The 16,774-nt window shown below is 43.8% G+C and overlaps 1 protein-coding gene across 1 annotated transcript; it reads left to right on the top strand.

Annotated features, from left to right (window-relative positions):
* The first annotated feature begins 336 nt into the window (after positions 1-336).
* aarsd1 (alanyl-tRNA synthetase domain containing 1) lies at positions 337-5,831 on the top strand. The gene is made up of 12 exons (XM_012849943.3): positions 337-460; positions 702-830; positions 900-1,059; positions 2,359-2,416; positions 2,510-2,666; positions 2,786-2,902; positions 2,989-3,119; positions 3,204-3,270; positions 3,337-3,428; positions 4,464-4,518; positions 4,592-4,686; positions 4,766-5,831. The coding sequence occupies exons 1-12, from the start codon at positions 422-424 to the stop codon at positions 4,893-4,895; spliced, it is 1,230 nt and encodes a 409-aa protein (XP_012705397.2). The 5' UTR covers positions 337-421; the 3' UTR covers positions 4,896-5,831.
* The last annotated feature ends 10,943 nt before the right edge of the window (positions 5,832-16,774 follow it).

Raw genomic sequence — 16,774 nt, forward strand, 5'->3', positions numbered from 1 at the left:
TTTTGTTGGTTTGTCATAAATATTCTATGGAGAGAAGAGAATTATTACATCAATTACAAGAAAATAAATTACAGTTAAATTTAAAAGATATTTTGGGAAACATTTCTAATTCTGAGTATTTTGGTTATTTGATAAGCTACCTTAAGAAAACAAAATTGATAGAAAGGATATAAGTATATTTATGTAATTATTATTACCATTATATTTATATTTATTTATTTATCTAGTTATTTATTTTTTGTGGGAGAATATATATACATAGCATCCCGATCCACACTCCACTCTAGTAGATGGCGGTAATGCACATCATTAAGTTGCTTGCCAACCGCCATAAAACAAGAAGAAGAAGAAGAAGAAGAAGAAGACAGCTGCGAGTCGGCACCGCTTCCAGGCTCTGAATTTGCCTCTTAAACAGCCCAGAATGGCTTTCCAATGTCAACGAGATTGTTATATGAAAGAGGTATGCGTTTACAAAATATGCCGGAAACGTAATGGTTGAACCCCCCTGCTAGCCAGCTACTGTAGCTAAAGCTAACTTCACTTTTGTTTTCAAGGCGAAATTTAAAGTTTTTGTTTGCACTTTGTTTGCCTTGTTTGTTTAAAATTCTTATGAATTAAAAAATGTCCTATTAAATTAAATGCACGAAACTTGTAGTTTGAATGCATTGCTAGATGACACGTTCCCATTCATTCGCTTTCAGTTTATTACGTCTGTCGTATCCTGCTGCCCTGCGGAGCTAAAGCAGGAGGTGAATGGAAAGAAAGAAATCCTGAAAGGCTTTAACGTCATCCTCCAAGATACAGTCCTGTTCCCTGAAGGAGGCGGCCAAGTAAGCGTGTTCACCATCACGCCTGTTCCACCGTTGGAAATCAGCGTGTAACCCTTAATGCTCCCACAGCCAGATGACCGCGGCCTGATAGGAGAGGTTCCGGTTCTAAGGGTGACCAGGCAAGGATCGGATGCTGTGCACTTTGTGAGCTCGCCTTTGGAGGTGGGTCAGGAGGTGCGTGTGAAAGTAGACTGGGAGAGGAGGTTTGATCACATGCAGCAACACTCAGGTGAGGAGGAGGGTAAAACTAAAGTGTTTTGACTGCTTGAGCTACATGAAATCTGTCTTTTTAGTGTGATACATGGTGCCTTGCAGAAGAATGTCAACGCATTTACATCTTTTTCATTTTGTCATGTAACAGTCGCAGACCTCAAGGTATGTGTATTGGAATTGTATGTGATAGGTCGACACTAAATAGTGCAGAAATGTGAAATAGAAGCAAAATGATACATGGTTTTCAAATTCCACTGCAAATAAATATCAGAAAAGCTTGGCATGAATTTGGATCCATCCCCTTTTTTCTGATTCTGCTGAATAAAATCCAGGGCTACTAATTGGGTTCAGAAGTCCTTTCATTGATAAACAGAGTCCACTTGTGTCTAATTAATTCCTGGTATGAATCTAGCTGTTAAGAGGTTTGTTAGAGAACATTAAACAATAAACAGCGTCATAAAAACCCAAGGAAGACAACAGATAAATCAGGGATAGTTTGTGGAGGAGTTTAAAGCAGAATTAGGGTATGAAACAATATCCCAAACTCTGGGTATCTCACTGAGAACTGTTTAACCTGTCATCTGGAAGTCAGAAAAATATATATGTATGTGACCAAAATGAAATGATTTAGCCTACATGCAAATTGCTACCTGTTGCAAAAAACTAACACTCACTTTGAACACAAATTCTTCCCCCTGAAACATGTCGTTGGAAGCATTACACAGTAGGAATGCTTTCCTTCAGCGGGAACAGGGAAGCCGGTCAAAGTTGATGGGATGATGGGTGAAGCTTAAAACCGGACCATCCTGGCAAAACGCAGCTTTAGAGGCCGCAAAAGACTTGAGACTTGGAGTTTCACCCTCTAACAGGCTGTATACATGCGGCCAGAGATGATATGAAATAGTGCTGTCCAGTCCATACATAAACCCAATTCACAATCTGTGGCTAGACTTAAAAACTGATGGTCACAGACACTCTCCATGCAGTCTGACTGTGATCGAGCCATTTTGCAAGAAAGAAAGAAAAAAACGTGTTAGCTACATGACTGAGATTAGCATATTCATCATGAGGCACGAGAGACACTTGGTTGGTGGGTGTGTTGATGTGGGCGTGTCACAAGGCATGAATGGCATGTTTACTGGCCTTTAATGGACGAGGAAGCTGCTTGAACCTAAGGATGATGTATTTTTACGTTTTTGATTGTCTGTCCTCTAAAATACCATTGTGGTTGTAATGTGATAAAATGAAAAATAAAGAATTAAAGGAGTAACAATAACTGTTCTAAGATGTAGTCGGTTTCCTTCTTGTTGCTTAGGTCAGCATTTGATCACAGCTTTGGCAGACACGATGTTCGGATACAAGACAACCTCATGGTACGTCCTTAGACTGATTAGATTCACTGGTTCAGCATCGAGACCCGGGCATTTTACCCGATCTGATGCTTTTTTTTCACCCCCTACCTTCAGGGATTTGGGCCGTCAGAGAAGCACAATTGAACTGGACACTCCGTCAGTGAAAGCAGCGCAGCTTCAGGAACTGGAAGAAGCCGTGAATGAGAAGATCAGATCTCACGTTCCTGTTCATGTTCAGCTCCTTTCTTTAGACGACCCTGCTGTGGAGAAAGTGTGTATCCACGAAGGTGGTACTTATGGTGGCTGAGCGTTTAGCAATCAGTGATTAGAATGTGTGATTATTATTTTTTTGTCACTACCAATTCAACACATTATGTTCCCGTGGGGCAGGTGAGAAGTCGAGGGCTGCCGGATGATCATGCAGGACCTATTCGGATTATTGATATAGAGGGCGTGGATGCCAACATGTGCTGTGGAACCCATGTGACCAACCTCAGCCACTTACAGGTGCATTTTAACACTCAAGGACAGACCACAGCACAACCAAGGTGATAATAAACTCTTCGTTCTCTGCTCCATTTTTCTGATCTTAGGTTATAAAGTTGCTGGGAACCGAGAAGGGAAAGAAAAACAAAATCAACCTGATCTTCCTCGCAGGGAACAGAGTGCTGAAGTATTCAGAGAAGAGCTACAGCACAGAGCGCTCGCTGGTGTCTCTTCTCAAGTAGGTTTAAACTGAATTTCAAACAAGCCCTTCAAAATCAAGCTAAAAGTAAAAAATAAACTAATGTTGCTCATAATTCAACAGGACGGGCCCTGATGAGCATGTCGAGGTAGTAGACAAGTTGCAGAAGTCTGTCAAGCTGCTACAGAAGGTGAGATTATTTGGTTTTCAGGATGTAGGCTAAAGCTTTGGCCTGAATTTCTGCAACTGCTTCCAGACCAACCTGAGCCTGCTTCGGGATATGGCCGTCCTTATTGCTCAGAACTTTAAGAACAACCCTGAGAGAGGAAACATCTTCAGCTTACACAAGTAAGACAAGAAATATGAGTATTAGTCAGCATATTTGCTCCGCAACACTATTCTCTACAATCACAACCTTAGATTCTATTGGGATTTTATGCATTCAACCGAGTTGAAGTAGTACTACATCATTGTGTAAAGTAGAATGAAAAGAATAAAGGGATAGCATTGCTGACAGCTATAAGAAGTTGCATTGAAGGTCTGCACCAAGCCCTGCAGAGGGGACGAGGCAAACGTTAGGGCTGGGCAATATGGATTAAAAAATAAATCTCCGATTTTATCATACCAAATCCGATTGATCAATTTTTTTCCTCCTTTTTGTTTCATAAGAAGAAATTAAAGAAATGATTTTGAAACCTTGTCAAGCATTTCGTCAGGGATTTGACCTGAATTCAAAGTGCAACTAAAAACAAGCTGTGAAACATGTTTGTAAAACAAGATGGCAGCCGTGCCATTATAAACAATGAAAATATAACAAAACATTTGCTGCTAGTGGTATTACACATTGAGCTAAGAACAGGCTTCACTGCACTTGTGAACTTCAAACTAAGTTAAAAAAAAAGTAAATAAGTAAATGAAGTACCTCGTATTATGGTTAAAAAAAAAGTTTCTACTTAACAATATTTGACAATACATTTGCCTAAACACATATTCAGCATCACATGCTGTTCTCTTCATGGAAACCCAATGAATGTATTGGCAAAATAAAATCCAGATTTTCCAAAAATGAAATCTTAAAGAATTGTAAATTCGAATTAATCGATTAAATCGATTTATCGTCCAGCCCTAGCAAACGTTTAGAAGAAGGTAGCGCGGTCAGCTGGATCAAGGCTGAACTTTCTGGCCTCCTGTGTGTGATGGAAAACTAACACCAGTTGAACCCGCTGTACCCACTGAAAAGAAATGTTTCAGCAGCATCATATTGGCAGAATGTTGGCTGAAGTTTGTGGTTGTTAACATGACAAAAATGTAAAGTTTAAGGGCTATGAACAACATTGCAGTGCATGCTAGGTCTTTGACAACAGCTTAAATCTTTAACTACAGGAAAGAAGGCGACAATGAGTTCATGAATATCATCGCTAATGAAATAAACACAGAGGTAAGACCTCCAGCTGGCTGCTTAGTACTTGGCTGATAGTTTTTCCTGGAATAATTGTTTTATTTGCTTCAAGGAAACTCTGGTTTTCCTCACTGTCGGAGAGGAAAAGGGTCCCGGCTTGTTTCTCCTCGCTGGACCCAGCGGACCAGTGGCTGAATTGGGACCACGGTAAGAGATTCAAGGGTACGTTTTAGCTTTTTGTTTTCCCGGAAAGCAGAGCTGTTCAACGTGTCTCTGTGCTCTCCAGGATTTTAGAGATACTTCAAGGAAAAGGGGCAGGGAAGAATGGCCGTTTCCAAGGCAAAGCGAACAGTCTGGCACGGAGAGAGGAGGCGGAGGCGTTGCTGAGACAGCATCACAGCTCACAGGAAGAGTAAACCCAGGAGCCATTCAGTGAAAGTGGATAAAAGTTTCTGTGAAAGGGGGAAAAAAACGACGACACTGGAAAACTGGAAAATACTCAAGCCTTTATTTTGAGCACATTTATTGAGAAACTGCTTACAAGACATGGCACAGTTGTTGATACCCCTGCTGGTATAACTTTGTAGGACCCCTGCTTGCCAACAACGGAGTACTTTCAGTATTTTCAGTATTTACCAGGTGTGTGCGCACCACACTTTGGGAAACCCTGCTCTGGATCATCCTGAGTGCTCTCTCTCTCTAAAAGACCATTTCTTCTTGTGGATGTGGAATTTGAGGGGTAGAAGTTGGACAAAGTAGATGAAGTCTTTATTCAAGTTTTTAATCATCAAAACGTAATATGTCTTTCTCTCCAAATTAAATTGGTTCTCCGATTTTCTCTCTTATAAGTTGTACATCTGTCCAAAATGTCATTGTATGTGTACATTGATCGAATAAAGGAGAAATAGTTTCTGTATTAATTTCACAGAATGTGCAAGAATAGGTAATATCAAGCTGAAATCTTTCCAGTCTTTTTTTGCACTTTATATATTATGTACAATTTTATAGGTAATATCTTTAACTTTATTTGTTATGCAACAATTCTTTCCATGTAACCAGATCCGGTTCTAATTAATTTCTCCAAATATAGAACACCAAAAGGAACACCCATAATGTATAGCAATTCTCTGTAAACATGCCTTGATAATTTTTGTGGAACGTCTTTTTTTTTTGTGGTACTCTTTTAGCTGGTCACTAATTGAAATATTTGGTTTTGTTCCTTTAAATAACTAACTTTTGGTAAACTGTGAAAAACCACAGCATACTCATCAGGTGTTAAAAGGATGTAAAATTTGGACAGAAATTAGGTGTATGACAAAGTGTCCATTATCATTAAAAACTGTTGGACAAGCGCTAATGGTTAACCATTTAATTTTAAGGGAAATGTTTAGTGTGTCAAAACTTAGGAACATTAGGCCATCAAACATTTTGTTATTACAAAGAATGTCTGTTTTTAAGTAATGACATTTCCATCTAAAATCAAACAGAATTTTATGTAACTTTTTGCACACCTTTGACATTTCTAACAATAATGCAGCGTATACAGCTCTGGAGATTCCTTCAGTTTATGATAGTCAAATCCTTCCATTTAGTGACAGGTCTCTCATCAGCTACAAGTTAAATTTTGTTATTTGTTTTATGAGTGGGATCAAAGTTAGAATTACAATGTAAATGTTTTTTTCGCAATAACCACTCCCAGGTATGTAACTTTCTGTTTAACAGGAATGGTAATGGTAAATGGCTTGTACTTGTATAGCGCTTTAACTAGTCTTGACGACCTCCAAAGCGCTTTACACTACAGTTCAGTCATTCACCCATTCACACACACATTCACACCCTGAGGAATGTCATTAACCCGAGTGTGGAATCTTTTAGAGGAAACAGAACAGATTTAAGATTAATTTTTAAACCTGAGAGAAGAAAATTCTTGTATACACTCAATTGCTTTACTCACCTCGTGTACATCAGAAATAAATAATGCAGTGTCATCAGCTAGCTGTGATGTTTTAATCTAAAGCCGAAAGACCCTGGAATTGGCCTTTTTAATACATATTAATGTACAGACATAATTTGTGTAACCAGAATAGAAAAATGGTGGGCTTAATATGGTGCAATTTTTGTGCCATTGACCTGAGCACGCAGGCACCAATCTGAGGCAGTGAGACACGTACTCAGCGTTTAAGCCTCACATGCGCGCTCAATACCTGTTGGGCACGTGCTCAAAACTGAAAAATATGGCAAGCTGATGAGGCCAATTATCGTCCGTACAAAAACGCGCAGTTCCAACCCGTATTTTACGCGAGCGCCCATTTTTTACGTCAACGCGCGTTTCCAGCCAGAACGCGCGGTGACGTAAAACCTGCGCGCTCGCATAAAATACGTGCGGTGGCGTTCCTTGCATATTATATTATCAGGAGGTTGTCTTTTATGTGCTCAGCCACTAGATTTAAAGGTGTTTTACCCAATAAGAACACTGCAGCACCAGACACAACCAGGAGGTTGTGTCTTCTTTCTGCCTTTCCCCAAAGATCAGGTACCCCCTGGTTGTGTCTGGTGCTGCAGTGTTCTTATTGGGTAAAACACCTTTAAATCTAGTGGCTGAGCACATAAAAGACAACCTCCCGATAATATATTATGCAAAAAAACGCCACCAAACGTTATTAACACCACCGCACGTATTTTACGGGAGCCCGCATTTTTTACGTCACCGCGCGTTTCCAGCCAGAACGCGCGGTGACGTAAAAAACGCGTAAAATACGGGTTGGAACTGCCGTTATTGTACGGACGATATTTGGCCTCATCGGCTTGCCCTGCTTCCACGCTCCACAAGAGCTGTGCGCTCCGGTGTCTCTGCGCTAGCGACTTCATAAATGAATGTAAATGAACCACACCATCAGTGTTTATAAACTATTTGTTTTTAGTAAAATCGATAAGTTTATTCTGCAGATGTATCTTTTGATGAAAAAGTTGTAGCTACGGCCTTTAACATTGGAGCAGTTCCTGACACCGAGGACACCACTGTTGCCCTGAGGGATAGACAAATGAAGGAGCCACAACTTTTTGGCAACACCACCAGCGGAGCACACAGGGCGTCAAACGTAACCAGTTATAATAAACTGCAATTTTAAAGATGTTTGTGTATATATGTTTATTAACCCAACATGCAGTCCAGTAATATAACATATTTCATGCAGAAATGCATGTAGAAAAATAACCACTTCAATTTCTTTTGCCTTGAGTGCAGACTCCTTTGTGGTCTTGGTTCCTTTAAACTCCTTTGTGGCAGATAGGGTCTCTAAGTAGACTAAACACACAGGTTTGCCTTGAAATGTCATTTTCTCTCTTCTCCACTCAGACATACAGTAGCTCAGCGTCTCATTTTCACTGGTAAAAAATACCCCGGGGCCATCTAGTGGCCAGTTGTGTCATTACAACCAACTCAGTGCTGCAGAAACATTGTTATACATCAAATTTTCAAGTGAGGGCGTGGGCCATGCTCGGCCCGGGGGCCACCAGTTGCCCCTCCACAGACTAGATGGTGATTAAGAGGACAGGAAGTGGAGACATCACAAAATGTTAAAAATGTTATATTTAAAACACTGAAGCCACATTATCATTTTACTATTTGTTGTAAAAACATCCTTCTATAGACAACCTTTTTCTTTTAATGGATTTATTTCAATAAATCACTTTAAAGAATCAATAATCTGAGTTTAATTAAACAATAATAGTAAGAGTTTGACTGCACTGGGCCGTCCCTGTCTGTCAACGTCTGCGTGTTCCTGAGTGTGTTTCTCCTCTTTCTGTGTTTCTTTCAGGCTACATCCAGGCTGTGGTGTTTCCTGCTGGAGCCTGGAGAATCAAAGTCACGGAGAACAAGCCTTAAAGGGTTTTCTGGGTAATAATCGCTTTGTCTAGATGTTAATAAGTTCCCAGCACATGAAAGTCAAATTTATACTTTACCAGAACTACATAAAAACTCAGGCTATAAATGTTTAAGCAGAAATTATTTCCATTTTTAGGTTAACATTTTAAATTATTGGCCACAAAGACAATTTAATTTCCCTTTGGGATTAATAAAGTAATATTAAATTGAATTGAAAAGGAGCAAGTTTGTGTTCATTTAAAGATTTTTTTTTAATGACATGCAGTTTTCTAAAAAGGGTCGTACAGTATTCAGTAAATCACATTACTGTGCTTGCAATTATTACTGTAGTAATGTAGTTATTGTTTTTCAATTAATGTTTTATTATTAGGAAGCAAAGTAAATAAATAAATAAAATAAACATACTTTGCAAAACAACTGTTACACAAACATTTCACATTTCTATAACAGGTAAATATCTTATTGATGGAATTTGTGCCAAATATGGATTTTATGTGCATATGGGAACTATATCTTATTCAGCTAACCAAGTTTCTAATTTCCTTACAGATCTTAAAGACTCCAGCAATAGATCCATCTACAGCGACTGGAAGATTAAACTTCCAGGGGCCTTTGAGCAGACTGGGACCACGGTGCGCCATGTTAGAAGAGGACTGGGGGGGATTTCTGCAACACTCCTACACCTAATGGTGACCAGCCAGTGGGCAGTTTAAACATGACAAGACAAAATGCATGCCTGTATTTAGTCAAAGAAGATTTGACTAAACCTACTCCCACTAAAAATGAACAGGTTTACCACTGTCTCTTGTTTTGTACGTTTTAGGTAGGCATTTCTCCAACTGAGTTTAGAGACTACCTTAACTTATAATTATTAGATCTAACATTTCTAACCATTGACTGGTTTTAGTATTGATATCTAACCATTGATCAACAGCTGGCTGAAACAGATTGACAGGAGATGAATGAGGCTTAATAACGGCAAACAATTATGGGATTCTGATAAAGTACAGCCCTCCAAGTGTGAAACTTTGACACCTCATAACTCTGAGACGTTTGGTTTAATCTGGCCCAAATTTGCTATGCAGCTTCCTGTGGTAAGGTGCTACAAACCTGGAAGAGCCTATCTCTCAAAGACCTTCCATCTGTTAGTTGTTTTTGGACCGGTTATTAGGTTTGACGGCACAGCACGGCTTTCTCTCGGCCCCTGGGGCAGATAGGGACCCCAAATTACCAGGGCCTGCTCTACTCGCACCCTAGAAACCGTGCGGTTTGATATCTCTAAGTTAAGTAGAATCTTTACTGGTGTCTCTTTGGGCCTGGTGGGGCTCCATGAAGCCTAAATCCTTGAGCTAGGGTTGGGATCTTTGGTCAGGCTCATCCCAGAGGGCTGATTTTCACAAATGTCATTCGGGGGGTGACAATAAGTGGATTCTGTGAGTTTGGTGTCGCTGGAGCGTTTCGTCTTGGCATGACAGGGGCAGGAAGGGGTGGAAAAATGACCAAAAATGAAACTTTGACACCTCATAACTCTGAGACGTTTGGTTTAATCTGGCCCAAATTTGCTATGCAGCTTCCTGTGGTAAGGTGCTACAAACCTGGAAGAGCCTATCTCTCAAAGACCTTCCATCTGTTAGTTGTTTTTGGACCGGTTATTAGGTTTGACGGCACAGCACGGCTTTCTCTCGGCCCCTGGGGCAGATAGGGACCCCAAATTACCAGGGCCTGCTCTACTCGCACCCTAGAAACCGTGCGGTTTGATATCTCTAAGTTAAGTAGAATCTTTACTGGTGTCTCTTTGGGCCTGGTGGGGCTCCATGAAGCCTAAATCCTTGAGCTAGGGTTGGGATCTTTGGTCAGGCTCATCCCAGAGGGCTGATTTTCACAAATGTCATTCGGGGGGTGACAGTGAGTGGATTCTGTGAGTTTGGTGTCGCTGGAGCGTTTCGTCTTGGCATGACAGGGGCAGGAAGGGGTGGAAAAATGACCAAAAATGAAACTTTGACACCTCATAACTCTGAGACGTTTGGTTTAATCTGGCCCAAATTTGCTATGCAGCTTCCTGTGGTAAGGTGCTACAAACCTGGAAGAGCCTATCTCTCAAAGACCTTCCATCTGTTAGTTGTTTTTGGACCGGTTATTAGGTTTGACGGCACAGCACGGCTTTCTCTCGGCCCCTGGGGCAGATAGGGACCCCAAATTACCAGGGCCTGCTCTACTCGCACCCTAGAAACCGTGCGGTTTGATATCTCTAAGTTAAGTAGAATCTTTACTGGTGTCTCTTTGGGCCTGGTGGGGCTCCATGAAGCCTAAATCCTTGAGCTAGGGTTGGGATCTTTGGTCAGGCTCATCCCAGAGGGCTGATTTTCACAAATGTCATTCGGGGGGTGACAGTGAGTGGATTCTGTGAGTTTGGTGTCGCTGGAGCGTTTCGTCTTGGCATGACAGGGGCAGGAAGGGGTGGAAAAATGACCAAAAATGAAACTTTGACACCTCATAACTCTGAGACGTTTGGTTTAATCTGGCCCAAATTTGCTATGCAGCTTCCTGTGGTAAGGTGCTACAAACCTGGAAGAGCCTATCTCTCAAAGACCTTCCATCTGTTAGTTGTTTTTGGACCGGTTATTAGGTTTGACGGCACAGCACGGCTTTCTCTCGGCCCCTGGGGCAGATAGGGACCCCAAATTACCAGGGCCTGCTCTACTCGCACCCTAGAAACCGTGCGGTTTGATATCTCTAAGTTAAGTAGAATCTTTACTGGTGTCTCTTTGGGCCTGGTGGGGCTCCATGAAGCCTAAATCCTTGAGCTAGGGTTGGGATCTTTGGTCAGGCTCATCCCAGAGGGCTGATTTTCACAAATGTCATTCGGGGGGTGACAGTGAGTGGATTCTGTGAGTTTGGTGTCGCTGGAGCGTTTCGTCTTGGCATGACAGGGGCAGGAAGGGGTGGAAAAATGACCAAAAATGAAACTTTGACACCTCATAACTCTGAGACGTTTGGTTTAATCTGGCCCAAATTTGCTATGCAGCTTCCTGTGGTAAGGTGCTACAAACCTGGAAGAGCCTATCTCTCAAAGACCTTCCATCTGTTAGTTGTTTTTGGACCGGTTATTAGGTTTGACGGCACAGCACGGCTTTCTCTCGGCCCCTGGGGCAGATAGGGACCCCAAATTACCAGGGCCTGCTCTACTCGCACCCTAGAAACCGTGCGGTTTGATATCTCTAAGTTAAGTAGAATCTTTACTGGTGTCTCTTTGGGCCTGGTGGGGCTCCATGAAGCCTAAATCCTTGAGCTAGGGTTGGGATCTTTGGTCAGGCTCATCCCAGAGGGCTGATTTTCACAAATGTCATTCGGGGGGTGACAGTGAGTGGATTCTGTGAGTTTGGTGTCGCTGGAGCGTTTCGTCTTGGCATGACAGGGGCAGGAAGGGGTGGAAAAATGACCAAAAATGAAACTTTGACACCTCATAACTCTGAGACGTTTGGTTTAATCTGGCCCAAATTTGCTATGCAGCTTCCTGTGGTAAGGTGCTACAAACCTGGAAGAGCCTATCTCTCAAAGACCTTCCATCTGTTAGTTGTTTTTGGACCGGTTATTAGGTTTGACGGCACAGCACGGCTTTCTCTCGGCCCCTGGGGCAGATAGGGACCCCAAATTACCAGGGCCTGCTCTACTCGCACCCTAGAAACCGTGCGGTTTGATATCTCTAAGTTAAGTAGAATCTTTACTGGTGTCTCTTTGGGCCTGGTGGGGCTCCATGAAGCCTAAATCCTTGAGCTAGGGTTGGGATCTTTGGTCAGGCTCATCCCAGAGGGCTGATTTTCACAAATGTCATTCGGGGGGTGACAGTGAGTGGATTCTGTGAGTTTGGTGTCGCTGGAGCGTTTCGTCTTGGCATGACAGGGGCAGGAAGGGGTGGAAAAATGACCAAAAATGAAACTTTGACACCTCATAACTCTGAGACGTTTGGTTTAATCTGGCCCAAATTTGCTATGCAGCTTCCTGTGGTAAGGTGCTACAAACCTGGAAGAGCCTATCTCTCAAAGACCTTCCATCTGTTAGTTGTTTTTGGACCGGTTATTAGGTTTGACGGCACAGCACGGCTTTCTCTCGGCCCCTGGGGCAGATAGGGACCCCAAATTACCAGGGCCTGCTCTACTCGCACCCTAGAAACCGTGCGGTTTGATATCTCTAAGTTAAGTAGAATCTTTACTGGTGTCTCTTTGGGCCTGGTGGGGCTCCATGAAGCCTAAATCCTTGAGCTAGGGTTGGGATCTTTGGTCAGGCTCATCCCAGAGGGCTGATTTTCACAAATGTCATTCGGGGGGTGACAGTGAGTGGATTCTGTGAGTTTGGTGTCGCTGGAGCGTTTCGTCTTGGCATGACAGGGGCAGGAAGGGGTGGAAAAATGACCAAAAATGAAACTTTGACACCTCATAACTCTGAGACGTTTGGTTTAATCTGGCCCAAATTTGCTATGCAGCTTCCTGTGGTAAGGTGCTACAAACCTGGAAGAGCCTATCTCTCAAAGACCTTCCATCTGTTAGTTGTTTTTGGACCGGTTATTAGGTTTGACGGCACAGCACGGCTTTCTCTCGGCCCCTGGGGCAGATAGGGACCCCAAATTACCAGGGCCTGCTCTACTCGCACCCTAGAAACCGTGCGGTTTGATATCTCTAAGTTAAGTAGAATCTTTACTGGTGTCTCTTTGGGCCTGGTGGGGCTCCATGAAGCCTAAATCCTTGAGCTAGGGTTGGGATCTTTGGTCAGGCTCATCCCAGAGGGCTGATTTTCACAAATGTCATTCGGGGGGTGACAGTGAGTGGATTCTGTGAGTTTGGTGTCGCTGGAGCGTTTCGTCTTGGCATGACAGGGGCAGGAAGGGGTGGAAAAATGACCAAAAATGAAACTTTGACACCTCATAACTCTGAGACGTTTGGTTTAATCTGGCCCAAATTTGCTATGCAGCTTCCTGTGGTAAGGTGCTACAAACCTGGAAGAGCCTATCTCTCAAAGACCTTCCATCTGTTAGTTGTTTTTGGACCGGTTATTAGGTTTGACGGCACAGCACGGCTTTCTCTCGGCCCCTGGGGCAGATAGGGACCCCAAATTACCAGGGCCTGCTCTACTCGCACCCTAGAAACCGTGCGGTTTGATATCTCTAAGTTAAGTAGAATCTTTACTGGTGTCTCTTTGGGCCTGGTGGGGCTCCATGAAGCCTAAATCCTTGAGCTAGGGTTGGGATCTTTGGTCAGGCTCATCCCAGAGGGCTGATTTTCACAAATGTCATTCGGGGGGTGACAGTGAGTGGATTCTGTGAGTTTGGTGTCGCTGGAGCGTTTCGTCTTGGCATGACAGGGGCAGGAAGGGGTGGAAAAATGACCAAAAATGAAACTTTGACACCTCATAACTCTGAGACGTTTGGTTTAATCTGGCCCAAATTTGCTATGCAGCTTCCTGTGGTAAGGTGCTACAAACCTGGAAGAGCCTATCTCTCAAAGACCTTCCATCTGTTAGTTGTTTTTGGACCGGTTATTAGGTTTGACGGCACAGCACGGCTTTCTCTCGGCCCCTGGGGCAGATAGGGACCCCAAATTACCAGGGCCTGCTCTACTCGCACCCTAGAAACCGTGCGGTTTGATATCTCTAAGTTAAGTAGAATCTTTACTGGTGTCTCTTTGGGCCTGGTGGGGCTCCATGAAGCCTAAATCCTTGAGCTAGGGTTGGGATCTTTGGTCAGGCTCATCCCAGAGGGCTGATTTTCACAAATGTCATTCGGGGGGTGACAGTGAGTGGATTCTGTGAGTTTGGTGTCGCTGGAGCGTTTCGTCTTGGCATGACAGGGGCAGGAAGGGGTGGAAAAATGACCAAAAATGAAACTTTGACACCTCATAACTCTGAGACGTTTGGTTTAATCTGGCCCAAATTTGCTATGCAGCTTCCTGTGGTAAGGTGCTACAAACCTGGAAGAGCCTATCTCTCAAAGACCTTCCATCTGTTAGTTGTTTTTGGACCGGTTATTAGGTTTGACGGCACAGCACGGCTTTCTCTCGGCCCCTGGGGCAGATAGGGACCCCAAATTACCAGGGCCTGCTCTACTCGCACCCTAGAAACCGTGCGGTTTGATATCTCTAAGTTAAGTAGAATCTTTACTGGTGTCTCTTTGGGCCTGGTGGGGCTCCATGAAGCCTAAATCCTTGAGCTAGGGTTGGGATCTTTGGTCAGGCTCATCCCAGAGGGCTGATTTTCACAAATGTCATTCGGGGGGGTGACAGTGAGTGGATTCTGTGAGTTTGGTGTCGCTGGAGCGTTTCGTCTTGGCATGACAGGGGCAGGAAGGGGTGGAAAAATGACCAAAAATGAAACTTTGACACCTCATAACTCTGAGACGTTTGGTTTAATCTGGCCCAAATTTGCTATGCAGCTTCCTGTGGTAAGGTGCTACAAACCTGGAAGAGCCTATCTCTCAAAGACCTTCCATCTGTTAGTTGTTTTTGGACCGGTTATTAGGTTTGACGGCACAGCACGGCTTTCTCTCGGCCCCTGGGGCAGATAGGGACCCCAAATTACCAGGGCCTGCTCTACTCGCACCCTAGAAACCGTGCGGTTTGATATCTCTAAGTTAAGTAGAATCTTTACTGGTGTCTCTTTGGGCCTGGTGGGGCTCCATGAAGCCTAAATCCTTGAGCTAGGGTTGGGATCTTTGGTCAGGCTCATCCCAGAGGGCTGATTTTCACAAATGTCATTCGGGGGGTGACAGTGAGTGGATTCTGTGAGTTTGGTGTCGCTGGAGCGTTTCGTCTTGGCATGACAGGGGCAGGAAGGGGTGGAAAAATGACCAAAAATGAAACTTTGACACCTCATAACTCTGAGACGTTTGGTTTAATCTGGCCCAAATTTGCTATGCAGCTTCCTGTGGTAAGGTGCTACAAACCTGGAAGAGCCTATCTCTCAAAGACCTTCCATCTGTTAGTTGTTTTTGGACCGGTTATTAGGTTTGACGGCACAGCACGGCTTTCTCTCGGCCCCTGGGGCAGATAGGGACCCCAAATTACCAGGGCCTGCTCTACTCGCACCCTAGAAACCGTGCGGTTTGATATCTCTAAGTTAAGTAGAATCTTTACTGGTGTCTCTTTGGGCCTGGTGGGGCTCCATGAAGCCTAAATCCTTGAGCTAGGGTTGGGATCTTTGGTCAGGCTCATCCCAGAGGGCTGATTTTCACAAATGTCATTCGGGGGGTGACAGTGAGTGGATTCTGTGAGTTTGGTGTCGCTGGAGCGTTTCGTCTTGGCATGACAGGGGCAGGAAGGGGTGGAAAAATGACCAAAAATGAAACTTTGACACCTCATAACTCTGAGACGTTTGGTTTAATCTGGCCCAAATTTGCTATGCAGCTTCCTGTGGTAAGGTGCTACAAACCTGGAAGAGCCTATCTCTCAAAGACCTTCCATCTGTTAGTTGTTTTTGGACCGGTTATTAGGTTTGACGGCACAGCACGGCTTTCTCTCGGCCCCTGGGGCAGATAGGGACCCCAAATTACCAGGGCCTGCTCTACTCGCACCCTAGAAACCGTGCGGTTTGATATCTCTAAGTTAAGTAGAATCTTTACTGGTGTCTCTTTGGGCCTGGTGGGGCTCCATGAAGCCTAAATCCTTGAGCTAGGGTTGGGATCTTTGGTCAGGCTCATCCCAGAGGGCTGATTTTCACAAATGTCATTCGGGGGGGTGACAGTGAGTGGATTCTGTGAGTTTGGTGTCGCTGGAGCGTTTCGTCTTGGCATGACAGGGGCAGGAAGGGGTGGAAAAATGACCAAAAATGAAACTTTGACACCTCATAACTCTGAGACGTTTGGTTTAATCTGGCCCAAATTTGCTATGCAGCTTCCTGTGGTAAGGTGCTACAAACCTGGAAGAGCCTATCTCTCAAAGACCTTCCATCTGTTAGTTGTTTTTGGACCGGTTATTAGGTTTGACGGCACAGCACGGCTTTCTCTCGGCCCCTGGGGCAGATAGGGACCCCAAATTACCAGGGCCTGCTCTACTCGCACCCTAGAAACCGTGCGGTTTGATATCTCTAAGTTAAGTAGAATCTTTACTGGTGTCTCTTTGGGCCTGGTGGGGCTCCATGAAGCCTAAATCCTTGAGCTAGGGTTGGGATCTTTGGTCAGGCTCATCCCAGAGGGCTGATTTTCACAAATGTCATTCGGGGGGTGACAGTGAGTGGATTCTGTGAGTTTGGTGTCGCTGGAGCGTTTCGTCTTGGCATGACAGGGGCAGGAAGGGGTGGAAAAATGACCAAAAATGAAACTTTGACACCTCATAACTCTGAGACGTTGGTTTAATCTGGCCCAAATTTGCTATGCAGCTTCCTGTGGTAAGGTGCTACAAACCTGGAAGAGCCTATCTCTCAAAG

The sequence above is a fragment of the Fundulus heteroclitus genome, chromosome 10 (genome assembly GCF_011125445.2).
Source record: "Fundulus heteroclitus isolate FHET01 chromosome 10, MU-UCD_Fhet_4.1, whole genome shotgun sequence".
In the NCBI taxonomy this organism is placed as follows: domain Eukaryota; kingdom Metazoa; phylum Chordata; class Actinopteri; order Cyprinodontiformes; family Fundulidae; genus Fundulus; species Fundulus heteroclitus.

Bases quoted from the DNA above. Each gene is read 5' to 3' on its own strand.
- aarsd1 (XM_012849943.3), top strand. From the start codon at position 422: ATGGCTTTCCAATGTCAACGAGATTGTTATATGAAAGAG. The intron at 1,060-2,358 runs GTGAGGAGGAGG...CTTGTTGCTTAG, and splicing joins TCACATGCAGCAACACTCAG to GTCAGCATTTGATCACAGCT. The intron at 4,687-4,765 runs GTAAGAGATTCA...TGTGCTCTCCAG, and splicing joins GTGGCTGAATTGGGACCACG to GATTTTAGAGATACTTCAAG.